At 50.0% G+C, this 23,404-nt stretch overlaps 2 protein-coding genes and 1 pseudogene across 9 annotated transcripts in view; 2 read left to right on the top strand and 1 right to left on the bottom strand.

Annotated features, from left to right (window-relative positions):
- RGL1 (ral guanine nucleotide dissociation stimulator like 1) overlaps positions 1-9,499 on the top strand; it is a 194,661-nt gene extending 185,162 nt beyond the window's left edge. For 4 of the 7 annotated variants that reach the window (XM_016145592.2, XM_016145594.2, XM_016145597.2 and 1 more), the window contains 3 exons: positions 935-1,189; positions 3,873-3,987; positions 6,436-6,623. In XM_016145592.2, the coding sequence (XP_016001078.1) occupies positions 935-1,189; positions 3,873-3,987; positions 6,436-6,623 (558 nt within the window). Of the gene's footprint in view, positions 1-934; positions 1,190-3,872; positions 3,988-6,435 lie in introns of all 7 variants that reach the window. The other 3 variants (XM_036234524.1, XM_016145595.2, XM_016145598.2) reach the window with 3 other exon arrangements.
- On the top strand, positions 2,443-2,561 carry LOC118613105 (annotated as a pseudogene).
- A 6,018-nt stretch (positions 9,500-15,517) lies between the features above and the next one.
- COLGALT2 (collagen beta(1-O)galactosyltransferase 2) overlaps positions 15,518-23,404 on the bottom strand; it is an 80,249-nt gene continuing 72,362 nt past the window's right edge. Inside the window, exons 10-12 of one of the 2 annotated variants that reach the window (XM_016145600.2) lie at positions 23,047-23,174; positions 19,861-20,067; positions 15,518-18,357 (exon numbers count right to left, since the gene is read on the bottom strand). In XM_016145600.2, the coding sequence (XP_016001086.2) occupies positions 18,081-18,357; positions 19,861-20,067; positions 23,047-23,174 (612 nt within the window). In that variant the 3' untranslated portion in view covers positions 15,518-18,080. The remainder of the gene's footprint in view (positions 18,358-19,860; positions 20,068-23,046; positions 23,175-23,404) is intronic. The other variant, XM_036234523.1, reaches the window with a different exon arrangement.

The following is a 23,404-nucleotide window of genomic DNA, read 5'->3' as shown; positions in this document are numbered from 1 at the left end:
ATCCTTGATATACAACATGAAAATGCATGCAGTTTGTTCTAGAAGCAAACGTGGAAAGCAGGGGGCGGGGGGGGAGCGGGGGGCTGCTCATAGGCTGTGCTCCCTTGGGCGAGTCTGCACTTCTCCGAATCTTGATTCCTGCATCCTTACAATGCTCTGCATTTTGCTCACAAAAGCTCATCACAAACAGCACCGAGGTACTAGAATACTGATTCACTCACCACGTTATCGTCACCCGCAGCGGGGCCGCGGCTGCGTCCCTGCTCTGTGCACGCGACCCCGGGAGCCAGGAAACTTGGAAGCACGTCCTGGGGTTGCTGTCAACAGTTTTCTCTCTGGCCTCGGGATCCTCAGCAGTAGAAAGGGAATGGCGATCGCAGGGGCCTTGTCAGGACTCACGTTCCGTGCAGAGCTGTGTAATCCGTGGTCCTTATCTCAGAAACTTATAAAAATATTGACAGTTCTCTCCCACTATATAATCTGATTGCAAAGTGGGATCAGGATAGAAAGGATCACTGCGGGCATGGCAAGCATCATTCCCGCTCAAGGCACCAGGATGTTAGTCGCTGGTGTGAGGCTTTCCTCCTGCCCCGTGCGCTTCCCAGTTCCTATGGGAGCCCACGCTGGCTCTGGTCTCTGGTATCTGCTGCCATCTGCTGGTTAAACTCCTTAAGAGCAGCCGAAAACTAGGGCAATGACAGAACCGCCTTGCCTCCCAGGCATGTGGGGTGAGTATTAGGTTAAGCACTGAGTCACTGATTGGCACCTGCCTTGGTGGCGCTTATACCAGAGACAAGATACGAGTGCACAGTGGGCCGCTGTGGAGGGGACGAGTGTATCAGTCTCAACGACTGTGCTTTGAAAACTGCGGAACGCGCTGTCGGCCTCGGCCCTGACAGCCCCGTGTTCTTCCCGGGTGTGTTCACTCTTCCAGCTCTCCGAGTCCTCCTCGTCGTGTTCCTCCGTCCATTCCATGGACACCAGCTCCTCAGGGATGTCGTCCTTAATGAACCCCCTGTCCTCCCCTCCGTCCTGTAACAACAACCCCAAAGCCCACAAGCGCTCCGTCTCCGTGACGTCCATTACCTCGACAGTGCTGCCTCCCGTTTACAACCAACAGAACGAGGACACCTGCATAATCCGCATCAGCGTGGAGGACAACAACGGCAACATGTACAAGAGCATCGTGGTAAGGTGCTCAGACCGACGCCCCAGGGGGCATGCGGCGTTAGCCGGTGCGCGTGCGTCGCACGAAACGAGTGCGCGCCTAGTGAGTGCGTGCCAGGGCCTCCCTCGGTGTAGACCGATGATGCACACATATGAAAAAGTTTACATACCAACGACACTTACAGGATATAATTTTTACATTGTAAAATTTGCCGAAACTTGCTCGTCCGGGGCAGTGTCACCTTTTTCAAAACTGTCAGCTCGGATGACGATATAGCTAGATTCCAGAGGGGCCACCGCCACACGCATCTTGGAAGGTTCCTGTGGAATCACATGTGGATTTATGTCTGAGTTGCCATGAGGTCTTAGCAGTGTCCTCCATGGGGGCAAATCTTTCTTCTAGTCATTTGGAATCAAACTTAGTAAAGTGGATGATCAAGCTGGAAATACAGCATGAGTCCACAAGGAACTGTGTTTATAAAGAAATGAGACGGATGTTTTGCAGCTTCTCGTAAAATCTATGTTTTTGAGCACGGTCCCCAAAATGTTTTGAATAATGCAGTCTTTTTGAATAATGCAGCCTCTCCTGGTAATAACCTTGGTGTGAATGGTCTCACGTATTTATTATGAGAATAAACTCTTTAGTTTAGAGGACATACCATATATTGAAAAGCAGATTCTCCTTTGCAGTAAAATCCCACAGCTAATTCTGCGTCTCTGCTCATCTCTATCACTTGCACACCGAGTGCTGACAAGCTCAGCTCTGAATACGACGTAGGTGCTGTGGAGGCACTGTCTTTTCATGTTCTAGAGAAAAGCTTTGCTAAAGCACTCAAGTTGACAGCTCGGCCTAACATTGACCGCCTTGGCCCAGCGTCCGTCCCCAGTGCTGGCCTTTCTCCTTCAATTCCGAGTCCACTTTGATCCAGCCAAGGGACTATTTTTTTTTTAGACTATCAAACAACATATTTTCCTCCTTGAAAATTTTGTGTGCCTCTCTTTCACCCTTGTAAATGGACAGACCAGATGTTTTGGTAATAGACAAAGGAGCAAGGTCTCTGTTGCTGACAAGGCTCTATTGTAATGCACGTTGTTTATTGAATCGCAAATACCAGCTGCCACCCCTGACCGGAGGGAGACATCTGGGTCTTGCCATCTCAGGCTCCCTGAATGTCCTGTAGGAAATTAGACTCATTTTGGTTTTTCGTTTTGTGGTTGTCTCTCCTCTTACCACCTAGAGAGGACAGCTTTTTATTTTTAAGTAAGAATAGTCTGGTCTACGGCCATGTCGCCCTGAACAAGCCCAATCCGGTCTGATCTCAGAAGCTAAGCAGCCTTGGACCTGGTTAGTACTTGGATGGGAGACCACCTAGGAAGACCAGGTGCTGTAGGCATAAAAAATAAAAAATAAAGGATTGTAAGCTGACAAGGTCCTTGCAATCTGTGAGGTCACCCAAGGGTCGCCTTGCCTAAAAAAAAATAAGAACAGTCTGAGTTTTCTTTCGCTTTCTTTCAATGTAAAGAAATAGCCCAAGGATGGTACATAAGTCAACCCTTTTTTTCCCTGACCACCATGCAAATAATTGGCTGATAGGCAGAGATGAAGGGAAGAAAGTCAGAATTGGTAGTGAGGGGAACCTTTACTTGTACTTTTAAAAAAATGTTAGGTTTATTATATTTAAACACGTAGAAGCTGATTTTTATTGAAGCGTAATTTACAAACAATTACATACACAGATCTTAAGTGTTCAGTTCTTTAGGGTTTTACAAGTCTCTCGATCCCTATCCCTCTCCTACCTACATCTACAGCTACATCTGTAACCACCACCCTAAGTCGAGATAAAGAAGATTTTTCATCCTTTCAAAAATTCCCTCATGCCCCGTCCATCAATACTGTTTTAATCCAGTTAAGGTTAAGGCTATTTAAGTTAGGTTTCTACCACCAAAGATTGGTTTAGCCTGTTTTTGAAAGAATAGACTCTTTCCTGTCTAGTTTCTTTGGCTCAGCATGGCGTCTTTCATCCCCATGGTTGTGTGTATCCGCTCTTAGTTCCTTTTAGCTGCTGGGTAGTGTTCTGTTGTGAATATTCTATAATTCCTTTATCCATTCCCCTGTTGTCAACAAGATTCCCGTCGATTCCACTTTTCAGCTATTGTGAATAAATCTGCTGTGAACGTTTGGGTACCAGTCCTCTTGAAGATGTATATTTTCAATTCTCTTGCTAAATGCCCAAAAGTAGGATGGCCGGGCCACAGGGTCACTTGTATTTTTTGAAATGGTCAGTGTGCAGAACTATGGCCACAGGCTGTAACCAGCGCCATAGCAACAGCTCAACAGGTAAGGGTCATTTCGGCCCAAGACTGAAAATGCTATGATTTTTCACAAGACCCTCATGTATCTTCTTCCACCGGAACCTCAACCAGTGCGAAGGACATAGGCAAGGCACGCATTCTCTCTATTTTAATAGGGGAAGATGCCGTGGCACTGAGAGAGTAGGTGGCTGAGAGAGTAAATGACCCATCGTCCTTTGACGGCTAAGGGTGGAGCCAGGACTCGAACCCAGGATTTCTGGCTCTTGGTCCCGTTCTCATTGCACTGGCCCGTTTCTCCCAGAAAGGCACGGGACAGCGAGGGTAAGAGGTCCAGGAGGGCTCTCAGGGAACATGAAGTAAATGCTCTGCACCCCCCTTCGTTGCCTTTCCAGTTGACGAGCCAGGACAAAACCCCCGCCGTGATCCAGAGGGCAATGCTGAAGCACAACCTGGACTCGGACCCAGCCGAGGAGTACGAGCTGGTGCAGGTCATCTCGGAGGACAAAGGTGGGCGCCGGTACCCTCCCGCGCCTTCTCACGGCGGGTTACCGCAGTCCTTAGAAGTCGGGGAATGGATACGGTGTCATTTTTACATGGAACCAAGCGAGGTTTTTAATTGCGCGAAGGTGGAGCTGCGTGGGGGGCCATGCCATCACCTCGCTTATAGAACTAAAGGTCTCAAGCCGCTCCTGCCCCAGCGTCACTTGTCATTTCTAAATTTGGCTGAGCATTCCTCCTGCTCGTTCTTGTAAACTTCTCATCCTACCTCAGGTCTATGTCAAGAGGTGGGGGGAGTCTGTTGGGTTCTCGTGGGTGGCCACTCACCTCTTTCACCCACTAACGTGCATCTGAGTTGTGCGTGGACCTGAGATATAGCCGTTCCTGTGATAATTTCTCATTGTTTCAGTTAATCATTTATGAGATGCTTATAAGCTTGTCTTTCAAAAGCTTATCTTTATTCATGATTGATCTTCAAGGAGCAAAAAGCTTCTAATCCTAGAATTCGAAGGGTCTTTACCTCACACTTATTGAGGCAAAGAATTGGCGATCCATAAAATATTTCAATATGCCTAGAAACCCCTTATTTAAAGAAATTCTTTTTATGAAAACTGGGCCAATAATCACCCTGAATGTATCTATTTGCTGGTTTGAACCAGGGTTATGTTTGTTGAGAGGAGGGGACGAGCTGGTGGATAACTCCTCTACATCCTGTCACATCATAGGAAGTGACTCAGAGTAGGTCTCATCTCCACGTACAGAAGGAGCAGCAAATATCATTGTGTGAGTCCAGCCCTTTCTGCTGACCGACCTGGCGGTGACCAATGCAAGTGTCATAGGCTTGTTCGCCGACTAGCAGCCCCCCTGGAAAAGGAAGGAAGAATTATACAAGTCGGGGGCATGGCAAGGGAGCAGCGATTCTACTGCATTTGACCAGCAAATCACCCAGGGGAGGCTGGCCCCAGAGAACGGCCAGAACCATAGTATCTTTTCTCAGAGGTGAAAGCTATAGCCGCTGAGAAAATTCTTTTCAACTGTTGGACGTTTTCTCATTTACTCAGCGGAATCCTAGCTTGTGGGGCAAACTTTTCTCAGTTATATTTTTGAATGTAGTTGCAGTTAAAATTCTAAGCCTCAAAAGTGGTCCCTTGGGTTTTACCATGATGCTGACAGAGCGATGTGAAGGTGGGGCTGGCGGGTCCATGAACCAGGGGCCCCGGGCGCAGCGCGGGCCCGGCTTTCCTCGCCGCCGGTCGGTCCTCGTGGGCCGTCCGACCTTCCTGGGCCTTGGTCCTCAGTTAGTGAAATGGACACGATTCCCTACTAGTTCCTCACACATCCGGGACAATTGTGAAGATAACGAGAACGTGCTTGGAGACGTGCTCTGTGACATGCGGCTGTGAGGTCCATTACGTGCGGCTGTGAGGTCCATCATTACCGACCCCGGGATAGGTGGGCAGGAGATTGGAGACGCTTTAAAGGAGTTATTATTCTTTATGGAACATTTGTGCAGAATATGTTCCAGGGTCCCCCAGAACCTGCTCGCGTCAGGTTTGCTATAGAATCTCCACGTCTGAAGTTCATACAAGGCCGATTTAACCCAGTTCCAAAATCAGATGCCTCTACTGGTCGCCTTTTCCGTTCCACCACCATAAAGCTAGACTTGCACGTTTTACCGTTTCGTTTCTCGCTTGTTTTTGAAATACCCATCATCCCTGAGTGCTAAATGGTATATACCTTCTTTTAAAAATAAACATAGATTAAAATAACTCCAATTGATAATTTCACATCATACCTGGAATAGCCCTTATTCAGAAATTGTGGCTATCTACTTAGGAATCATTGAAGTAGACAAGGTTAAATGTTAATAGAGATACACTGTCTTACCTGGATGCTGTTTAATATTTCAATTCAAGCTCTCGATGAAGCAAGGCCTCAAAAGGAGTAGAATACTGGTTCGATTTGGGATTACTTCACAAAATATTTCAATATTCCGAGAGTTCTGAAAAACACTGTAGGTTTTCTACTTTTTCCTCCATGCCATTGGATTCTTTTCGTCTCTGAGAAAAGCCGCGTCTTGGAGTAGAAAATGCACTGCAGGAGGAAGGAGACTGGGTTCTAGTCTCAGGTCTGCCGTTTGCTAGCCGTGGTCTTGGAAACGTCATTTAAATTCCCCCGGGCTCTGTTTCCTACCACACTTTCTTCCAGCTAAAACATGTTGCATTTGAACATTTAAATGTATAGGAATGTATTTGCACTTAGATTTTTAAAAATCGGGATTGAGATGTTGTTGGATCCCGTTCTTCGGAGGGAGGTTGTCACTTTTTGGTTTGGTTAACATTCTAGGGACAAAGGGTGTAGTCCCAGCCTTGGGTCTGGGCAGGATATACCCCTGCCACTGTCAGAGCTGGTTCCACCCACACAGCTGACCACCTTCTCTCTCCTTACTGTCTTTAGAACTCGTGATCCCGGACTCGGCAAATGTCTTTTACGCCATGAACAGCCAGGTGAACTTTGACTTCATTTTACGCAAAAAGAACTCCGTGGAAGAACAAGCAAAACTGCGCCGGCAGACCAGCTCGACCCTGCCCAGGACGACCAAACGGGGATGCTGGAGCAACAGACACAGCAAAATCGCCCTCTGAAGGCAGAGGCCGGTGGCCCCCAGCTTGCCGAAGGCACGGCGGGGCTGAGAGCCGGCCACGGCGACTGCAGCTACCAGCCGGGAGTTAGGGGTCATGGCCGAAGGCGGCAATGTTTACGGAGTACCTCCAGGGCGCAAGGCACTGCGGCTGACAGGCGTCGAGGGGAAACGGGGGATGAATCCGACATGAAAAGGATGAACAATTCACTGATTCTCCGTGACCTATTTGAGACTGAAATGCAGAATTATCCACATTTATAAATATATATATATATATAAAATACATATTCGGTATGTATGTGTATATATATAGGTATATGAGGGACTTATAGAATATTCTGGACTATGAAAAAACAAATTTGCACAATGGCCTGGAAAGTTGAGGTCACTTTTTTACAGGGAAATAGAAGGAACTGAGAACCTAGCCTCATACCTTCCAAATAGATGGATTCAGTCCTGTGAATACAGAGTGTCCTTGGTGCCAGTATTAGGAGCGGTCCAGACCGTTTTAATAAAGGGAGAGGATTACTTTCTCAATCGAGTGCCACCAGAAGAGAACAATTGCGAAGGCTGGAACTGTCACGGGCCGAAAGAGGGGACACTTTTGAAAGGGTTTGGAGGAGCCAGTGGCTTCCGACCTCTGCCTGCATCCGCGGCTTTCTGCTACTCTGGGGGGTGGGGCGGGGGCGGCGAGGGGCTTCAGAGGCCCAGCCAACCCTCTGGTCCAGCTGTCAGGACGTTTCTGGAGTCAACGCAAGCCCATTTCGATTCCTGGCAACCGCACTGCGTTTCTGTTTCCCCCCTAAATAACATAATCACAATCATGGTTGCTCAAATGGCCATGTTCTTTGGTAACTTATCAGCCGGAAAAGAAATCACAAAAAGGTGGTGACTCACTGGGACTCTTCTCTGTCTCAGAAAGCCACCACATTGCCTTTTCTGATGGTCTGTTGCATGTAAAGGAGTCTTTTGCCATCTGGATCGTAGTACCTCTATGTTATGTGCAATTTGTTCCTCAGGGGTAGAAATTCTGCTGCGACTGACTCCTGTTTGATCATTTCGAGCCTGTGAAAGATTTCTAAGCAGCAGTTGCTGTTAACAGCCCTCAGACGTTCCCCGCTGACGGCAGCGTCCTGTTTTACACACTAACTTTCACAGCATCGCTGTGCCTCGTGATGGGAAAAGATGCGGGGCTCGAATGTCACCTAAATCATTTCTAAAGAGGCCTTCCAGGTGGGCTCAGCCACATTTTTCTCCGGGTCCCCACACTTGCTATCACAGTGTCACTGTTAAGTGACATTGTCGTCTCTAGTACCACCGTTGCCCACTCCCTCCCAAACCTGAGCTGTGCTAGGTCGGAACTAAAAGCCATATGTGAAATGTCGACACGAGTCAGAAGCACTTTCAGAATGTTGTCCCTTTAAAGAAAAAATGTTCAAAATACCAGTTTTTATCCCAAAAATAAAGAGGACGAAGCCAGATATGAAGAGTAGATTATAACATGGAGTTTTTTTCCCCCCTTTCTAATCCCGTAGCACAGCTCCCGAAGGTGATGTGAAGCTTATGTGCATAGCCATAGGAAATCTGCAAGAAACACCCGAGAAAGTCTAGAGATTTGTGGCAGTGGACCAAAGAACGAGCCAGGAGGGCCTCTCATGTCCTTTAGATCTGCCTAGGACATCAGTCTGTGCATCGTAGAGCCTGACCAGGTTTCAGCTAGTCAAAAAGCACTTTCTGCTGTTTGCGAGGCTCGCCCCATCTGTGCTTCTGTACTTGGAGGAGAGATGGCTGGGGTGCCAGGCATCGTGGAAACTGAAGTAAATGTAGCCTCAGCCTGAATTTCTTGGTTGGAAGGTTGAAAAAGCAATAGAGACATGTCAGCTTGATTTAGAGTGTAGCTACGGAGACATACGTGTGCCCGCGTGCTCGCCCTGTGTAATTATACTGTACATGTAGAGTCTAGATTTATATACTGCAATGTAAAAAAATATATATATATATATTTTCCTTTTTTAAAGACAACAGAAATTCCAGTTAGATAAAACGTAGACCTCATTTATTTAATGCCACTTTAAATGTCTTACGTTTGTTCCCTGGTGGTCGGCCGGGTGATGCTTTTAGCTGCTCGCATGCTTGTCTTTCTGCACCTCCGTCGTCTGTTTACCTTTTGGTTAAACTAATAAAACCGATTTGGGACTTGGCCGGCGTGTGCTGCCAGACCCGAAGGGACCGCATCCGGAGTATCGATCGAGTGGATTCTGGATTCCAGACGTGTCGATCGGCTTTTTGGAAGCCTGCTCTGGCTCGGGTAGAGGGAGCAGAGGGAACGCCACTGGCGGAGTCAGAGGGGATCCCCCACACTGGCAAGGGCCACCACGCTGGCAAACCAGATCTGGGGGAAAGGATGACCTCCTTAGGAAACCACGGTCCAAGGTGGCGCCTTGCTGCTAGATCGCTGTTCTTAGGAGCCACGCCGTGTGGGCGCTCTCGATAAAATTGAACTTGAATTTGGGAGTCGAGGTAGTTAGTACTCTGCCGACTCGCCGGCAGCCTTTTCCCCAGTCTGCACTTGCTACTGCCCGCATAGTTCTCGAAACCTTCCATGGCATTCTGGACGCCAGCGGGGCCTCTGAGGAGGGACCAAAGACCTTCTGAAAAGGCGGTTGGACTGAGGCCCGCCTCACCCCGCAGATGCACGTCATTGTCATTTCATCGTTGTTTCCAATACGTCCCCTGTTTTCCAGTGGATTCCTAAGTGGATCCAAATGATCGCGTTTTCTGGGCCCTCGTGGGGTTTTGGAGAGAGCCGAGCAGGCATTTTAATAATTAATGATATGAGGTGGGGCAGGATAAATAAAGGGATTTCTATTCCTGGCAGTAGCTGACTATTTTTTCAAATCATTGTAGAAAACTGAGCCCCTTGTTTTGCCGCTTTCTAGAAACTGGGCTCGGTGACCTTTTGCCTAAAGGAATAATGTCCTAAAATGTCCTTCTCTGGAGCCTTTTCAAATTTGCCATGCAGCATGGGCCCACGAGGAGGCCTGCAGCGCCGCCCCACGCCCTGGACCAGTGGCACGGGGAAGGTCCCCTGACGCGGTCCTCTTGTTCTGCAGATGCTGATGCAATGACCCCGGTCAGACTCTGACGCAGGATTCTTCTAGGAGAAGTTATTTCCACTGTGTTTTGCATTACTATTTCCCCTAGAGCCTCCCTTAAAATGGAATACTTCTAGAAGGGATGTATCAGGCTAGGCTGAAGTAATAAACCATGAAATCTTTGTAAATTTTTTTTTTTTTAAGGACGGTTTTATGTTTCATCACGTCACAGTGTAAAGCCAGCCAGGCAGCTCTACCTTAGTGACGTCACGCCCCCCACCCCCCACCCCAACAGCGTCTCAGGGATCCAGGCGGCTTCCGTCCTGCAAGCCTGCCGTCTCGGGTTCTTCCGTCACGTCTCGGCGACGGTGGGGAGAACCCACCCGCTGTTCCTAACTGCCTTAGACCAAAGCGACAATGTCGCTTCCATTCCCAGGCCTCTGGTCAGTCCGTGGCCGCGAGCCAAGAGCAAGGGAGGTGGGGAAATACGGGACAGCACCTAGAGTGCCCCGCGATCGTCGCCGGCTCTGCCACGGCGGAGTCATGGCTTCTGAAAAGGGTGCACGGGTTCATTTTCCCACGGTCATCAGCAAAAGCCACACTTCAGAAGAGGTGGCAGTGAGGACTCGAGGTGGGGGCCGCGTGGAGCACGGGAAGGGTTGAAGAAAGACAGGTGTGCAGAGGAGGAGAACATGCCAGAAGGAGTAATTTAATTTCGTCTACAATTAGCCTCACAGAATTTAATTTTTAGCATGCGGTCACCACCAATTTACGCGCTTCTAATGTGGTCCCTACTCTGACTAAATTTGGAGTTACTTTACAGATGTCGCTGTTGCAAACAAATGTAGGAAATTTAAAGTGTTTACACATAACCCACGAGATCGAATAGAAGCCAGGCAAATTTAATTATTTTAGACTCAGAATTTGAAAACCACTGTGTGGTGTGGTTTCTCAACCTCTCTACCTGGAAAACTGGAAGAGATTTGCTTAACACGTTGAGGAATCCGGTGTGTGGACGTTGGCTCACCAGTGAGTTGGAAGGCATCTTACAAACCACGAGTCGGCCCCTCACGTTACAGAGACGGGGGCTGAGGCCCAGGGCACTTAACTCGGTTGTTCCAGGTCAGGGGCAGAGCCGTGAACGACCCGACCCCGGGCGTGTGTGTCACCGGGCTGGGCGCTGCTGAATCCCGGGGGCTTTCCTGGCGGACTCGCCTCCGGGGCCTCGCAGAGCTGGGGCAGGTACCAGAGGGTCTGCGAGCTTCACGCCCGGCCCTCTGGCCACGCGGGTTCACGCCGTCTTGGTTAGACGGGCATCTGGTTGGTTCTTTAAAGTCTCCAGGGAACGTTCTGCTGCCCGGCAGAGCACGGCCACCTGTTATCCGAGCGTTACGCCATCGCACGGACAAGGAAACGGCCGTGAAAAGCAGGATGACCCTACGAGTTAGCTCCCCAGCTGGGGTTTGGAGCCATTTGATCCCTGAACTTGGCCGGCCCACGGAGGTGGGGCGGGCCGGCAGGAGGGCCTCCTGTGAAAAGCACCAAGTGCGCGCAGTCAGAGGAGTGGCCGTGACAGGGGCTCCGGTGCCACCCAGGAGAGCGGGGACCTCCCAGCTCAGCCTCTGTGAGCCAGTTACCGGTGTCCAAGGACTTCCTCACAGGCGCCGCCAAAGGAATTTTATTCCCACCATTGTTTAATCCCAGAGCAACATTTTGTGCTACAGTTCCAATTTCTTACATAAGGGGTAGCAGTAAATCAAGTTTAAAAAAAAAAAAAAAACAAACAGCGAATGATTTAAACTTTCTGGATTGCTCCAGGCATTAAAAAAAAAAAAAAGAAAAATCAAGGCACCGGTTCCGAAATGGGAAAAGCATTCTAAATGAGACTGTTAGCTTTCCCCAGACATCTATCTATTTCTGATTCTCATTTATAATAATATCTGACATCCAAGCCTCCAGCAAAACATCACCAGAGAATTGGTCTGAGCAGCTGAATAGTCGATGTGTGAGGTTTTATAGGGGATGGAGCTGCAAGTTCCTTTTACATCAGGCTGTGTGTGTGGGGGGGGGGGAAGGGAGGGGGGAGGGGGAGATAGAGAAAGACATTACGTGTTAGTGAGAAAACAAACCAGACGACTGTCCCCCAGAAGCTCTGCACGGATGGCTTGGTGTGGACGGGGTCTGACCCCAGGCCACTTACTTCCTTAGCCAAGTCACTCAGCTGTTGCCTCAGCTGAAAAGTAGCGGCCGATAACAGTTCTCACCTCTTGAAGGTCACATAGTGTGAAACGACACAGCGCGCATGCCACTTGGCGCCCACCCTGAGTCGGCTGCTGCTACTCCTGGGAGGCGTCTGGCCTCGGGGGGTCCTCGCTTCCCAGAAACCCTCCGGCCTCCCTCCCCGGTTGAGCAGCCACCCACTGCAGCTGTGACACTCTCAGATGGGTGATTTCAGATGTGCGAACGGCACCCCGGGAGAACCCAGCCCGCTGCTGCTCTGGGGGGAGCCTGACGTGGGGCTGGAGGGCAGCCGCGGGCCAAGGGGGCTCCCGGAGAGGGGACAGCCGGCCCCGCGCGGCCCTGACCACACACCGCTGCGGGCCCGCAGTGTGGATGCCCGCAGGCCCGGCTCCGATGGGAGCGGTCAGCGGGTGCAGAGCAGCCCTGACGAGCCGGAGCCGCATCACCACACTGTGCGAGCGGGGGTCCCCTGAGGGTCCCGCCCCTTGGATTCCCTCCGTAGTCAGAGTGGAAAGGTCCCTTCACCAGAAGCCACCCTGCCCGCTGCCATGTCCTTCCTCCTGTGTCTGCCTGGACCCTGTGTCTCTCCCTGCAGGAAGGGCCCTCCGCTCGGACAGCTCTGCTCAGGGGCAACTTGGATGCCCGGCCGTGAGCTGCAACTGTTCCAGAGGCAGTCGGGGCTCCCGACGTGCCACGCGCCCCTTCGCAGGCCACCTGGCTGAACGCACCTCGGTCTCTCCCACCGTTGCGAGTTTGCAAGGATAAAACAGCCGCTTGAAGGCCCAGACGTGGCCACGGCCATGCTGAGCCTCCTTTCTATGGCGTTCCTCCCTCTGGTCCCTCCCTCCCCTCTGGCCTGTGAACCGGTCTCACTTTCCCCGCTGACACTGACAGGCCTGAACTTGTCTCTCGTCCCTCTGTCCTTGCATTTCTCTCCTGGGCTCTGTGGGCTGTGCCCGGGAAGCCACCTCTTACGACTCCCCTCAGCTCCCCGAAGGCCTGTGTCGCTCATCTGCCCCTGACACTCAGCGGGGGCGTCCTCCTTGTCCCCAGCCTGAGCAATGACTTCCTCGTCAGGTCTCCACAGTTTTCAAAGCAGTTCAAACCCTCCCATCAACACTCAGGCATCTCGGCTCTTGTCTGGGGCTCTTCTCCAAACTGCCAGCTCTCTCTCCGAAGAGAACACTCTGTCGCTGATTATGCTCCAGGCTCCTCTGAAGATCGCTGTCCACTTCACTCTGAAGGTCAGGTTCCCTTGTGAGCAAGAGCTCAGACATCTGGCCCGCCTCCCCTAGAACGGGAAACGCCCGAGGAGACCCCTCTGGACCTGTGGGTGGGGGCGGGGGGCGAAGCCGGCAGGCACTCCGCCAGTCCTGTAATTTCTGACATCGACATTTTATTAAAACGCCCATGCTGGAGGCAGCCGACCTGAAGAAACTACAGGGAGGGGCAGAAATTAAACTCAGCAAATTAAAAATAAAGAGAAACCGGTGCTGGGAGGTGATTCTTCATTCTTTCCACTCCTCCCGAGGGCAGATGGGAGGATGGCTTTGGGCCAGGAGCAGCCCGGCTGGGGTCACAGGAGCCACTGGAGCAAAGATCGTCTCCATATTAGCACATCCATGGGTAGAAAAAAAGAACACGGGCCACTTTATGTAAAGTCGCGGAGCAGAAGGAAGCGTCCTCCCGCTCAACAACAAATTTTAACAAAGCCATTCTATGGCTGGCCTTGGAGAGCCATTCGGTGTTTGATAATTCTGTCGCTAAATCCTTCCTCTAAACTCTTCATGCTGTGCTTCAAGCCACATCCTCTTGTTCTGAGCTTGAGGGGCCACCGTTTGCTACGTCTGTCACCTGTGGTAGCCCAGTGCGCTGGGTCCAGTCACCATGACTTCTCTTTCCCAAGCTAAAGAGGGCCTTTCGCCCCTACTGCCCAGACTCTTGGCCCACGTCTCAGCCGCCCCGCGTTGACCGAGGGCTGTCATCAGCCCGCGCACAGAGGAGCCACCGCGCATGCCTCTGCTTTCTCCCCCTGGCCCTCCTGCCTCGGCCACGTTTAATCAGAACGTCCTGGGGGAGGAAAGTGCTCTCCGAAATAATAAAATCGCCACGAAAGATAAAACGTGGTTGACATGCTCATTTCCATGGAGCTCGCTCTTAGTTTTCTGTCACCCATGTCACGCTATTTTCTAATCAAATGACCAGCCTCTCATTTCAACTCGCACGTTGTCATTAGTTAACTCCTTGGTGAGTTAATTCCTTGTCAGTCGTGAAGATCCTTCTGGATCCTTTCTCCGCCCCTCTGTTTACTTGGAGAAAAAGTCTCAAAAGCGCGTTGTAGAGATGCCTCCCCTTTTCTGACGGTTACCTGTCAGACGGATTTGTTCCACCAATATGTGAAAAGACTCCCAAGTGCACAGCTGAGTGGGAACTTTTCTTGTTCTGCACACCAACATTTTACTGGAAACCTCTGCATTGTCTGTCAAGAGGGTAAGCAAACCTAGAATTCCCCCAGAGACGAAGGCCTCTGCGTTCACGACAAGGCTGCCCAGAGGGGGCAGCTAGCCGACCTCCCTTGCCATCATTATCAGGTCCTGATCTTCTTTCTTGTCATGAACCCCAGCACATACCCGACTCCTCACTCCTGCCCAGTTCCCCTGTCACAGCACCTTTCAGGGTCCCGTCCTGTTGCGGTGGCTAGAAAGCATTCCCACTCACCATGCCCTGCCCTCCCCGCTCTCCTACACTGCCGTTCATGCCCCTCAAAGCAACACAACTGTCGCTTTCCCACAAGGTGCCTCGACAGGCCTCCTCAGCAGAACCAGGGCGTCTGGGGTCCTACGGCCCACTCCGTTCCAGCCTCTGGAGTCAAGCCACCCTGCTCTCCTGGCTGCTCCTGGACCACAGAGCCCACAGCAGCGAAGACTTTTCCTGCCCTCTGAGCATCTCAGTGCCCAGTACAGGGCCTGAGGTTTGTGGGGAGCATGAAATCCAAGGGGCCGCTAAGGCCGCAGTGGATTTGCGCGCTCTCTTTCTCTCTCTCTCTCTCTCTCTCTCTCTCTCAATCTTTCTCTCTCTCTCTCTCTTTCTCTCTCTCTCTCTCTCTCTTTCTCAATCTTTCTCTCTCTCTCTCTTTCTCTCTCTCTCTCTCTCTCTCTCTCTCAATCTCTCTCTCTCTCTCTCTCTCTCTCTCTCTCTCTCTCTCTCTCTCTCTCTTCCTTTGCCCAGGATAAAGCTCTTTGGCCTTGTACAAGCATCTCAGTACCTTTCAATGAATGGATAGGCTGACCTATATAGCACACGAACGCAAGCCGGACCCCTCCCCCCACCTTCCCACTGAGCACTCCTGTTGTTTAGCCTAGGATCCTTTTCAGCTGACCCACCTCTACCCATCAGTCCAAAACGACCCCCACCAGACAGGAAGGTCAGTGACCACCCTCTCCCGTTATTTCTGGCCTTTGACGTCTTTGTTCCGGAGCAGACCTGAAAATCCCAACAATACTGACCATCGATCAGTGTTGGAGGAACCAATGAACAATCGTAGCGTTGAGCCAAACAATTTTTTTTTTGTTTTTAATTTTTCACAAAGAGCTCTAGAAGGCAAGTCGTTTATCACTTCACCTCCTGAAATGACACAGCATGGCAGACAGTGGAGCATGCTGGGATGCTGGCTCCTCCCTGTTTTCCAGAGCGCTGGCGGCGGGCCCCAGGGAACCCAAAGCAAAGCCCCACAGTGTGTCCTCTGTCCATACTCAGTAGCACCAGCACTGCTCAAGTCGGGGTCATCTGTCCAGAAGATTCCACGCTGGATCCCAAGATCCAGACAGGGATCCGGATGGAGTTCAACTGCCAGAGGCAGAGAGCAGGTGCCACGGCCGGAGGCAGAGCCTCTGACGTGGCGAAGGTCAGATGTCTCGACTTTCTCAAGGGGGGGCGGGAGGAAGAAGGAGGCCAAGGGACCCCGGGATTGCTGAAGAGGCGACTTTTTTAAAGACACGCTGGGTCTGCAGTTCACACCTTCGCAACAGAAGGACGATGCTTGGCATCCCAGACAAGAGCAGGGAGAAACGATGCCTGGGCTAACAGAACCAGAACTTTCTTCACAGTAGGACAGTCCAATTCTAAAATTCTACGATTTAAAACCAATGTCTTTTAAGAATGGGAATTCATAAACCCATCAGACCGGCTGACAGGGAAATAGGAAAAAAAAAAAATGTTCTCTGTTAAACAAAACCATACAAAAAACAACTCAGCCCCCAATCCCAATACCCCAGCCACCTCCCACCCCATTAAAAAAATATCGTGAACGTCACACACACTTGCACGCACTAAAATACGCAAACGAAATACTTAAGGAAACCGTAGGGATCACCTAAGGGTTTTTCACAAGCTCTCCAGGTGCTCTTTCTGTTTTTCTAGGAAAAATAAAATAAAAATAAAAAGAGCCAAGCTCTGACAGCTGTGTCTATGCAGTAAAAATTGGAGTCAACCGATGGCCCTTTCCTCGGTCTCCTGGCCCGTTAGTCAGTGTAGGAGCGTGTCGGCGTTAATAAATCAAGGAGGAAGTCCCAGGCCGGGGCCCCCTGGAAGGCACGCGGCCCCGTCCTGCATTCGGGGCCTCTCTGGGGAGCAGTGAGCTGGTGCACGCAGCAACCCCGGCCCCGGGCTCTGCTCCAAAGCCTCAAGCTCCAGCGTGGGGGCCGCCGGGGGAGGCGTGAGCAGACAGGAGGCTCGGGGAGGCTATTTCTGGAGGCAAAGTTTTGCTGCTTGCAGGCACGAGAACGCAAACCCGAAGCAAACTGGCCTGAGATAGCCAAGCATCACAGATGGCGGAGCTGGAAGAGGGGGTGTCGTCCAGCTCTGCCTTTTACAGAAAATCGATCTGTAGAGAAAGCAGAGCGGTCGTCTGCCCAGGATCCCGACTCCCAGAGCTTCCCCGGTTTGGGCCTGAGTCAGCTATCAGCCCGTTGTTTCTGACCGGGGTCTCTCCCCGGGAGTGGAGAGTCATCGGCTTCAGGACGGCTGGGGTTCCCCCACTAGAGAGTCCACCTGGGAAATGCAGGACCAGATCGTTGAGCCGACGTGTCCCCACCGATCGCTCGCCAGGGTGCCACGAAAGCTCGAAACGTCTGTTTTTCTGCCGTTTCTAACAGATACTTCCCCCGCATTTTGTAAAATAAATAATGCAAACGAATGAAAGACCCAGGCAAGGACAGTTGCCGGCCCGACAGATGTGCTCTGCCTCTGAACAGTGACACAGAAAACTCACACCTGCAATTCATCCCCAGGCGGAGGGGTGAGTCTGACGAGCTGAACCTCCAGCACAGAAAGTAGACGCCAGCCCTAACCCCTTATATATTAAATTTATCTCCATAAATAGAGCACCCTAACTCAAGTGACCGCAATCAAAAGGTCAAAGTTTGAGTTGTGTTTTCCTCAAGTGTCTACACAAACCCCCCGAATATCTACTAAGCTATACCCACGTGGCGAACCGGAACCTCTTTATGAGACCTTCGATCGCCACGATGGTCAAAGGCCGAGTCTCGGACCCAACACCCAGCCCTGTTGTGTAATTAGGACTGTGATGAAAAATTCACTTTGCAATAAGGCTCCTCACAGAATTCCTTTAAGCAAAAAAAAAAAAAAAAAAAAAAAAAACAATTAATTTGATTTTAAGGGATTTGATTTTCCCCACAAACTTGTGAAATACACAAGTCTACAAGGCTACATCTATGACATCGAATGGGCCCATCAGACCAATGGGTGTGGTCCAGCGGGCATGGCTGCCTTGCCCACCTATGTACCGATGAGACAGTGTGGTGAGCACCTTTCTCTCGGACAGGTCGCTGAGCCGTATTTTTCAACCTTAATGTGAGAACGGGTATCACATGGGTAGTGGACTAGGCATCGACCCCCTCAACGGTTGCCATAAAGCCTATCTTCCAACCATCCTAGGAAATTTGGGTTTAGTTTCCTTATTCTCCTTCCTTGTCGAAAATATATTACTTTTGATCAATCGCATTGGACCTCTTTGGTTAGATGACTGACCACGAGAAGAACCCGGAGCAAACAGATGAACAGCCTGTTAGCAAAACCGAAGGGTGGCGAAGCCCTTGGAGGCTTCATAGCTCGTCCCTCGAAGGCACTGTGTCCAGGGAGGCGGATGGCGGCAGGGCCTCTGTGTTCTTGGCGTTGCGGTGGATGTGACCTTGCTTCCGGGACTTCCAGGAATGGGTCCTGTCCCAGTCAGTAGCCACCGTCTCATTGTCCCAGATGGTTGAGGTCTCCGTGTCACTCAGGTACCCCGGCTGGCCCGTGTAGTGTGTCGGGTAGATGAGCAAGGGTTCTGCAGAGAAGGCCTTCAGGTCTCTGGACTTGTAATACTCCTTGTACTCAGCTCTGGAAACGAGAGGGCACAGGTGCGTGAGGGGCAGGACGCTGATGGAACACGGGAAAGGAGCGAGTGGCTCTGCTCGTTATCTCTTAAACTGTCGGGAATTCATTCAATTATCTTTTAAGTTGTGTCCTTTTTTTGGAAAACTTTATAAACACAATAAAAGATCTTGAAGGGCTTTCAGGTGATCTAAACAAGCACGCAAAGACAAGTCAGGATATTTCTGTTGTATTTGGATAGACTAGTTTAAAAAGATGAATTTTTTAGGTCTTACTCTAAAAGTTAAGAATTAAGCTCGGTTGGACCATAATGATTAATAAGTGTGATCGATTGATAGAAAACACCCCGGTCCTAGTCAGTAAATTAGACAGCTGGATCTGGATGGCAGTGAGCTTGGGGTAGGCTTGGAGACGTGCCAAGCTGGCTTTGCATTCCAGCTCCCCGTGAGTGTAAAGTTGAGGAATGATTTGACCCCCATCCCTCAGCTCCTGTGCGGATTATATGAAGTGACATCTGCTCAGCTTCTAGATCAGTGAGTGCCCCATAGGTGTTAACTTCCTTTCTGTTGAAGACATGATGGTTGGCCTCCATGTTTCTTCCAGGATGCAATAGGTTTCTGACATGTTGCAGAAAGAGGGCGAGGAGCTCCCTCTTTACTGAGGGCAGGAGACAAAGTGAGCAAGACGGAGATCAGGAACTCTCAACCACTAAAATGAAGACCATCTAGGTGAGAATCACACAGAAACCGAGAGAAGGAACCCAGGTTAGAACCAGCTCTCCTGCTCCATTAATGAATTTAGGAATCATTGAATGAGCAGCTTGTACGTGTAGAGATTGGTCTAGGCTCTAAGGGCAGAGGCATATAAGGCTGTTCCTGCCTCAGGGGACACGGTTATTGGGGAGGCTGACAAACACACCATTAGCTGCCACACCCTTCAATAAGTGCTGGGTCAGTGTGAGCTCTTGGGTTATAGGAACCCTGGGCATGACACTGCTGTCTTCCGTGGATACCCTGTGCAGAGGCCGCCTCACTCTCCCTGAGCCTTCAACACACCTCTGTGATCACAGGTGTCACAATACATCACATCGACTGTTCACAGGTCTCGGTTCCTGACTACATTGTAAGCCACTGCCTGGCCAGCAGTACACACAATAGACTGAGAAATGAGTTGAAAAATTCGAAGTGCTTAGGAAGATGAGCTTCACCTTGAGGTATACGAGTTATGGAAGTAAGAAGACAAGGAGAAGACTGAGCAGATTAGGTCCAATTAAATTACACATTGGGTATTAAAGAGGACCCCCCCCTGCAAGACTCACCATTTCTGCCTCATCTTCCCCATCTGCAAAAGGGATAATCACTTGAGTTAGCCACCCGGGTCATGATTGTGGAAAGATCATTTAGGAAAGCAGCACACCTTTAGAAAATATCGAGTACCACCGGAAACTGAGCGGGGTAATGAACGGGCGGGCTGTGCCCACGGGACGGGCAGGCAGTGCGGGGCACTCACACAGGATGCTTGTTGTACATGATTGGCAGGAACTCGTCCACCGGCAGCATCTTCCCGAAAGGATCGGCTCCCACCAGCTTCTGTGCGCCTTGCAGAGAAATGGCGTAGCCCAGCGTCCAGTAGGAATAGTCGGCTTCGACCAGATTTACCACGTTGGGCACTGCTTTCTCTGGCTCCTTTACTTGCATCCTCTTCCTACCGATGTAGCTGAAAGGAAGTGGGCAGAGGAGAAAATTCCAGTTGGGAGACTGGACATCTATAAGAACAGAGCACAGCTTTGAAGACGCTTTGGAAAGCCCAGACCAACTGCGTCTTGTGTTAAATGCATCACGTCACCAACCATGACCGTCATCCAGCGTCACTGGTACCATTTCCCTGGCTCCATTTATCAACATCTCATCTACTGTTGCCTAGCAGACTGTGTTTAAGCCAGAAAGTTAAGATGTAGAGATACTAAAAGATCTTTCGGATCATTGCCCAAAGGTGGTATGGAATCTCCAGCTTTGTTTATAGAGGTCGGAAGGGGACAAAGATGTGAGAATTCTGAGTCTGTCATTTTCAAGTCCCCAGAGTCTCAGCCATCCGTGGTTTCTGCACGTCTCTCCAAATGCTACTGGTAGTAAACACTAGACAAAAAAGGCTGTGGGAAAGAAACGGTCAGCAGTAAAAGATGCAGGGACCCAAGAGTGGCCCCAAGGGGGCTCTTCCTGGGGAGAATGGACGACCATGCCTGTGTGACCTTCTCCCCCCTTATACTCACCTAGCTCCACCCAGGCTTTCTCCGAGAGCTCTGCTCTGAGAAAGGCACCCAGGCTAGTCTTGTCCTCCCTCCATGAACAACTTCTGCCACCCAAGGGGTGCCCTCAGCCATTTCCGCCTATCCACAGCGACTCCTGGATCTGGAATCCATTACTTTTGTCTGGAACCTGTTGGTTTTCCACCTGCTTTGAGCAGCTTGAGGAGGTGCCTGCTTCCTGAGAGCCAGGCCAAGCTGACTTCCTGCCTTTTGCTCTAAAACTGTCTCCACATTCAAAGGATTCCTCTTGTCGAAGCATCCCAGGATTTGTGGAACGAGTCGACGTTCACCCTCAGTTCCTCTGAGGACATCAAATGAATCCTCTCAGCCACCGTCTCTTCAGACCTAAGAGTCTGAATTTCATGTAGGATCGAGTGGAAGAGAAACTTCTGCTGAGTGCTTGAGGCATCATGGCTCAAGTGACTGAGGAACTGAGTCTGTACTCAATTTATCAATATTACTTCATTTAGATGATAAAATTGAAGGTACGGAAAACATTTCACACACTAATAACTGCGTAACACTTATTACACAAAATTTATTGTTTTAAATCAAACGACTGTCATTATTAAACAAAACGTATTGTTTTGGTAAGACGCCAGTTTACGTCTGCAAGTCGAAAACTTAGCATCGAATTGAGATGTCTCGTGAGTGTAAAACACAGCCTGGATTTTGAAAAAGGCACAAAAAAGGGATGTAGACTAACTCATTAATAGTTTTTAAAAATTGATTACATGTTAAAATAACATTTAGATGTGTTGGGTTAGGGAACATGTGTCATTAAAGTTAATTTCGCCTGAGTTATTTTTACCTTTTCAATGTGATTACCGGAAATTTTTAAATGATATACGTGGTTCACACGATCTTCCTATTGGGTGGCACTGCCCCGTATGACTCAGCGGCTTGTCCTAGCCTTCTCATTGACTATTTCCTTGTTTTCCAAAGAAATTTAATATAGCAGCCACGGATAGCCTAGCAGCTTTCATGTTTTGAGTTTAAGTAACATTTGTTTCTTATTTATTTTAGAAAGTGAGAGGTGAAAAACTTGAAACCACTATAACTCTTTAAGATTACACAATAGATTTAGAACATTTTGACTTGAGAAGTCTGTGAAATGTAGAAAACAGCTGTTTGTTTTTCTTTGTCCTGTATCCTTATTAGAACTGTTCTTCTTTCTTGGGTCTGCTGGTACTTTTTCCCAAGAAATGCACCAACAAAACTACAAACGAACAGGGATATGTGCCAGTTCTAAGCCTTCGACTCTCCGAGTCCTCAGTGCCTCCGAAGCTTATGTGAAAGCGACCTTTGCACATGTCACGTGAGGACAAAATAGCTTCCAGCCTCCATGCCCATGAGGCCTTAACTGCAGGCTGCAGAGCCACAGATTCAGAAGGCTGAGGTGTGGTGACTCCTGGAGGAGTCTTAAGGGACAGTGAGAACCTAATCTCGTGGCTGCTATGTGACAAGCAGCCAGTCTCTTCATGACGCAGCAAAGACCTCCGGGTCTATTTCCCATGGGTTAGTGGAGCCACTACTCGGTTTCTTTAGAGCTCTGAACAGTGCTATGGGCCCGTAGTTAAGTTTTCCTCCGAGGATGGGAGGGGGCAGCTTGTCTGCTGCAGCCGCTCCAAAGGAACAGGGTCTGCCTTGACGGAATTGCCTTTGACACACAGCTGGGGAGCGAACATATGCCTGGGAATTTTCTGCCTCATTGGAGAGAAGCAAAAAGTGTCATTTTGGTTTAAGATGAAAAGAAGGGAGGAGAGGAGGGAGGAAAGGAGAGGGGGAGAGAGAGAGAGAGAGAGAAACTCAATCCCCATAGGTAGCAGACAATGAGCATTAACCGAATGTCAGTTCTGCTTGGCGAACCTGGTTTTCCTGTGACAGCCTCTGACCCGCACCAAGCCCAGCTGTCGGTGATCTCCCTGCTCGCATGGCTTCCCTTCCCAGCAGAGGAGACTCGCCCCTCGCCAACCTCCCACACCGCCAGAGGCTGCAGAGGGGACCTGCTGAGGCTGCAGTGTGACGCAGAACCCTTGCCCTGGAATGAATGCCTCCTCCTCTGACTTCACAGCCTCTCCGTGTACCACGTGGCTTCCCAGGTGGGATTTCTGCAATGCTCCCGAGTAAGCGCTCATTCTGAAGGCCCCTGATCTGCAGGCAGACTCCAGGGCTCATAAAGAATCTCCCATAGTTTCTTTCTCACTCTGCAGAAGCCAGTGGCTATACTCTACTCACTTCTGGTTTCTGGGAACATTATAGGAGAAAGAACCAGGTAAGCAGAAGCTTGAGCCGTTATCGCCTACCAGCTGGGGAGGCGGGGCTCGCTGTCCTTCGGAAAGGACCGAGCGCCCCTCAGTGCCCTCTAATAAGTTTGTCTCGTCACTCACATCAGTTCCCAATCCAGCTGAGCCTGGTCAATGTCATCCATCAGCTTCATCAGCTTCTTCTTAAACTGATGTTCGAAACGCACGTCGTCCTCAATAACAAGAGTCTTCTCCAGCTCCCGGTCGATTACCTATAAAGGTCATCAGGGGAGACACCCTGTGAAAAGTTTGATACCTATTTTTATTAGATAAAGAAGTAGGAAAACACCAAGAATATAGTACCATAATATGTGAGAGCTCGTAACTGGATTCTAAGCTGATGCCCATCAACACCAGAATGGATCGATCAACTGTGATATATGTACAGCAATAAGAATGTATGATCAGCAATTCAATGCAACGCTGCAGATGACGCTCACAA

The sequence above is a fragment of the Rousettus aegyptiacus genome, unplaced genomic scaffold, assembly GCF_014176215.1.
Source record: "Rousettus aegyptiacus isolate mRouAeg1 unplaced genomic scaffold, mRouAeg1.p scaffold_m13_p_17, whole genome shotgun sequence".
In the NCBI taxonomy this organism is placed as follows: domain Eukaryota; kingdom Metazoa; phylum Chordata; class Mammalia; order Chiroptera; family Pteropodidae; genus Rousettus; species Rousettus aegyptiacus.
Note: the sequence above shows the minus strand (reverse complement) of the source record. Positions and strands in the feature narration are given on the sequence as shown.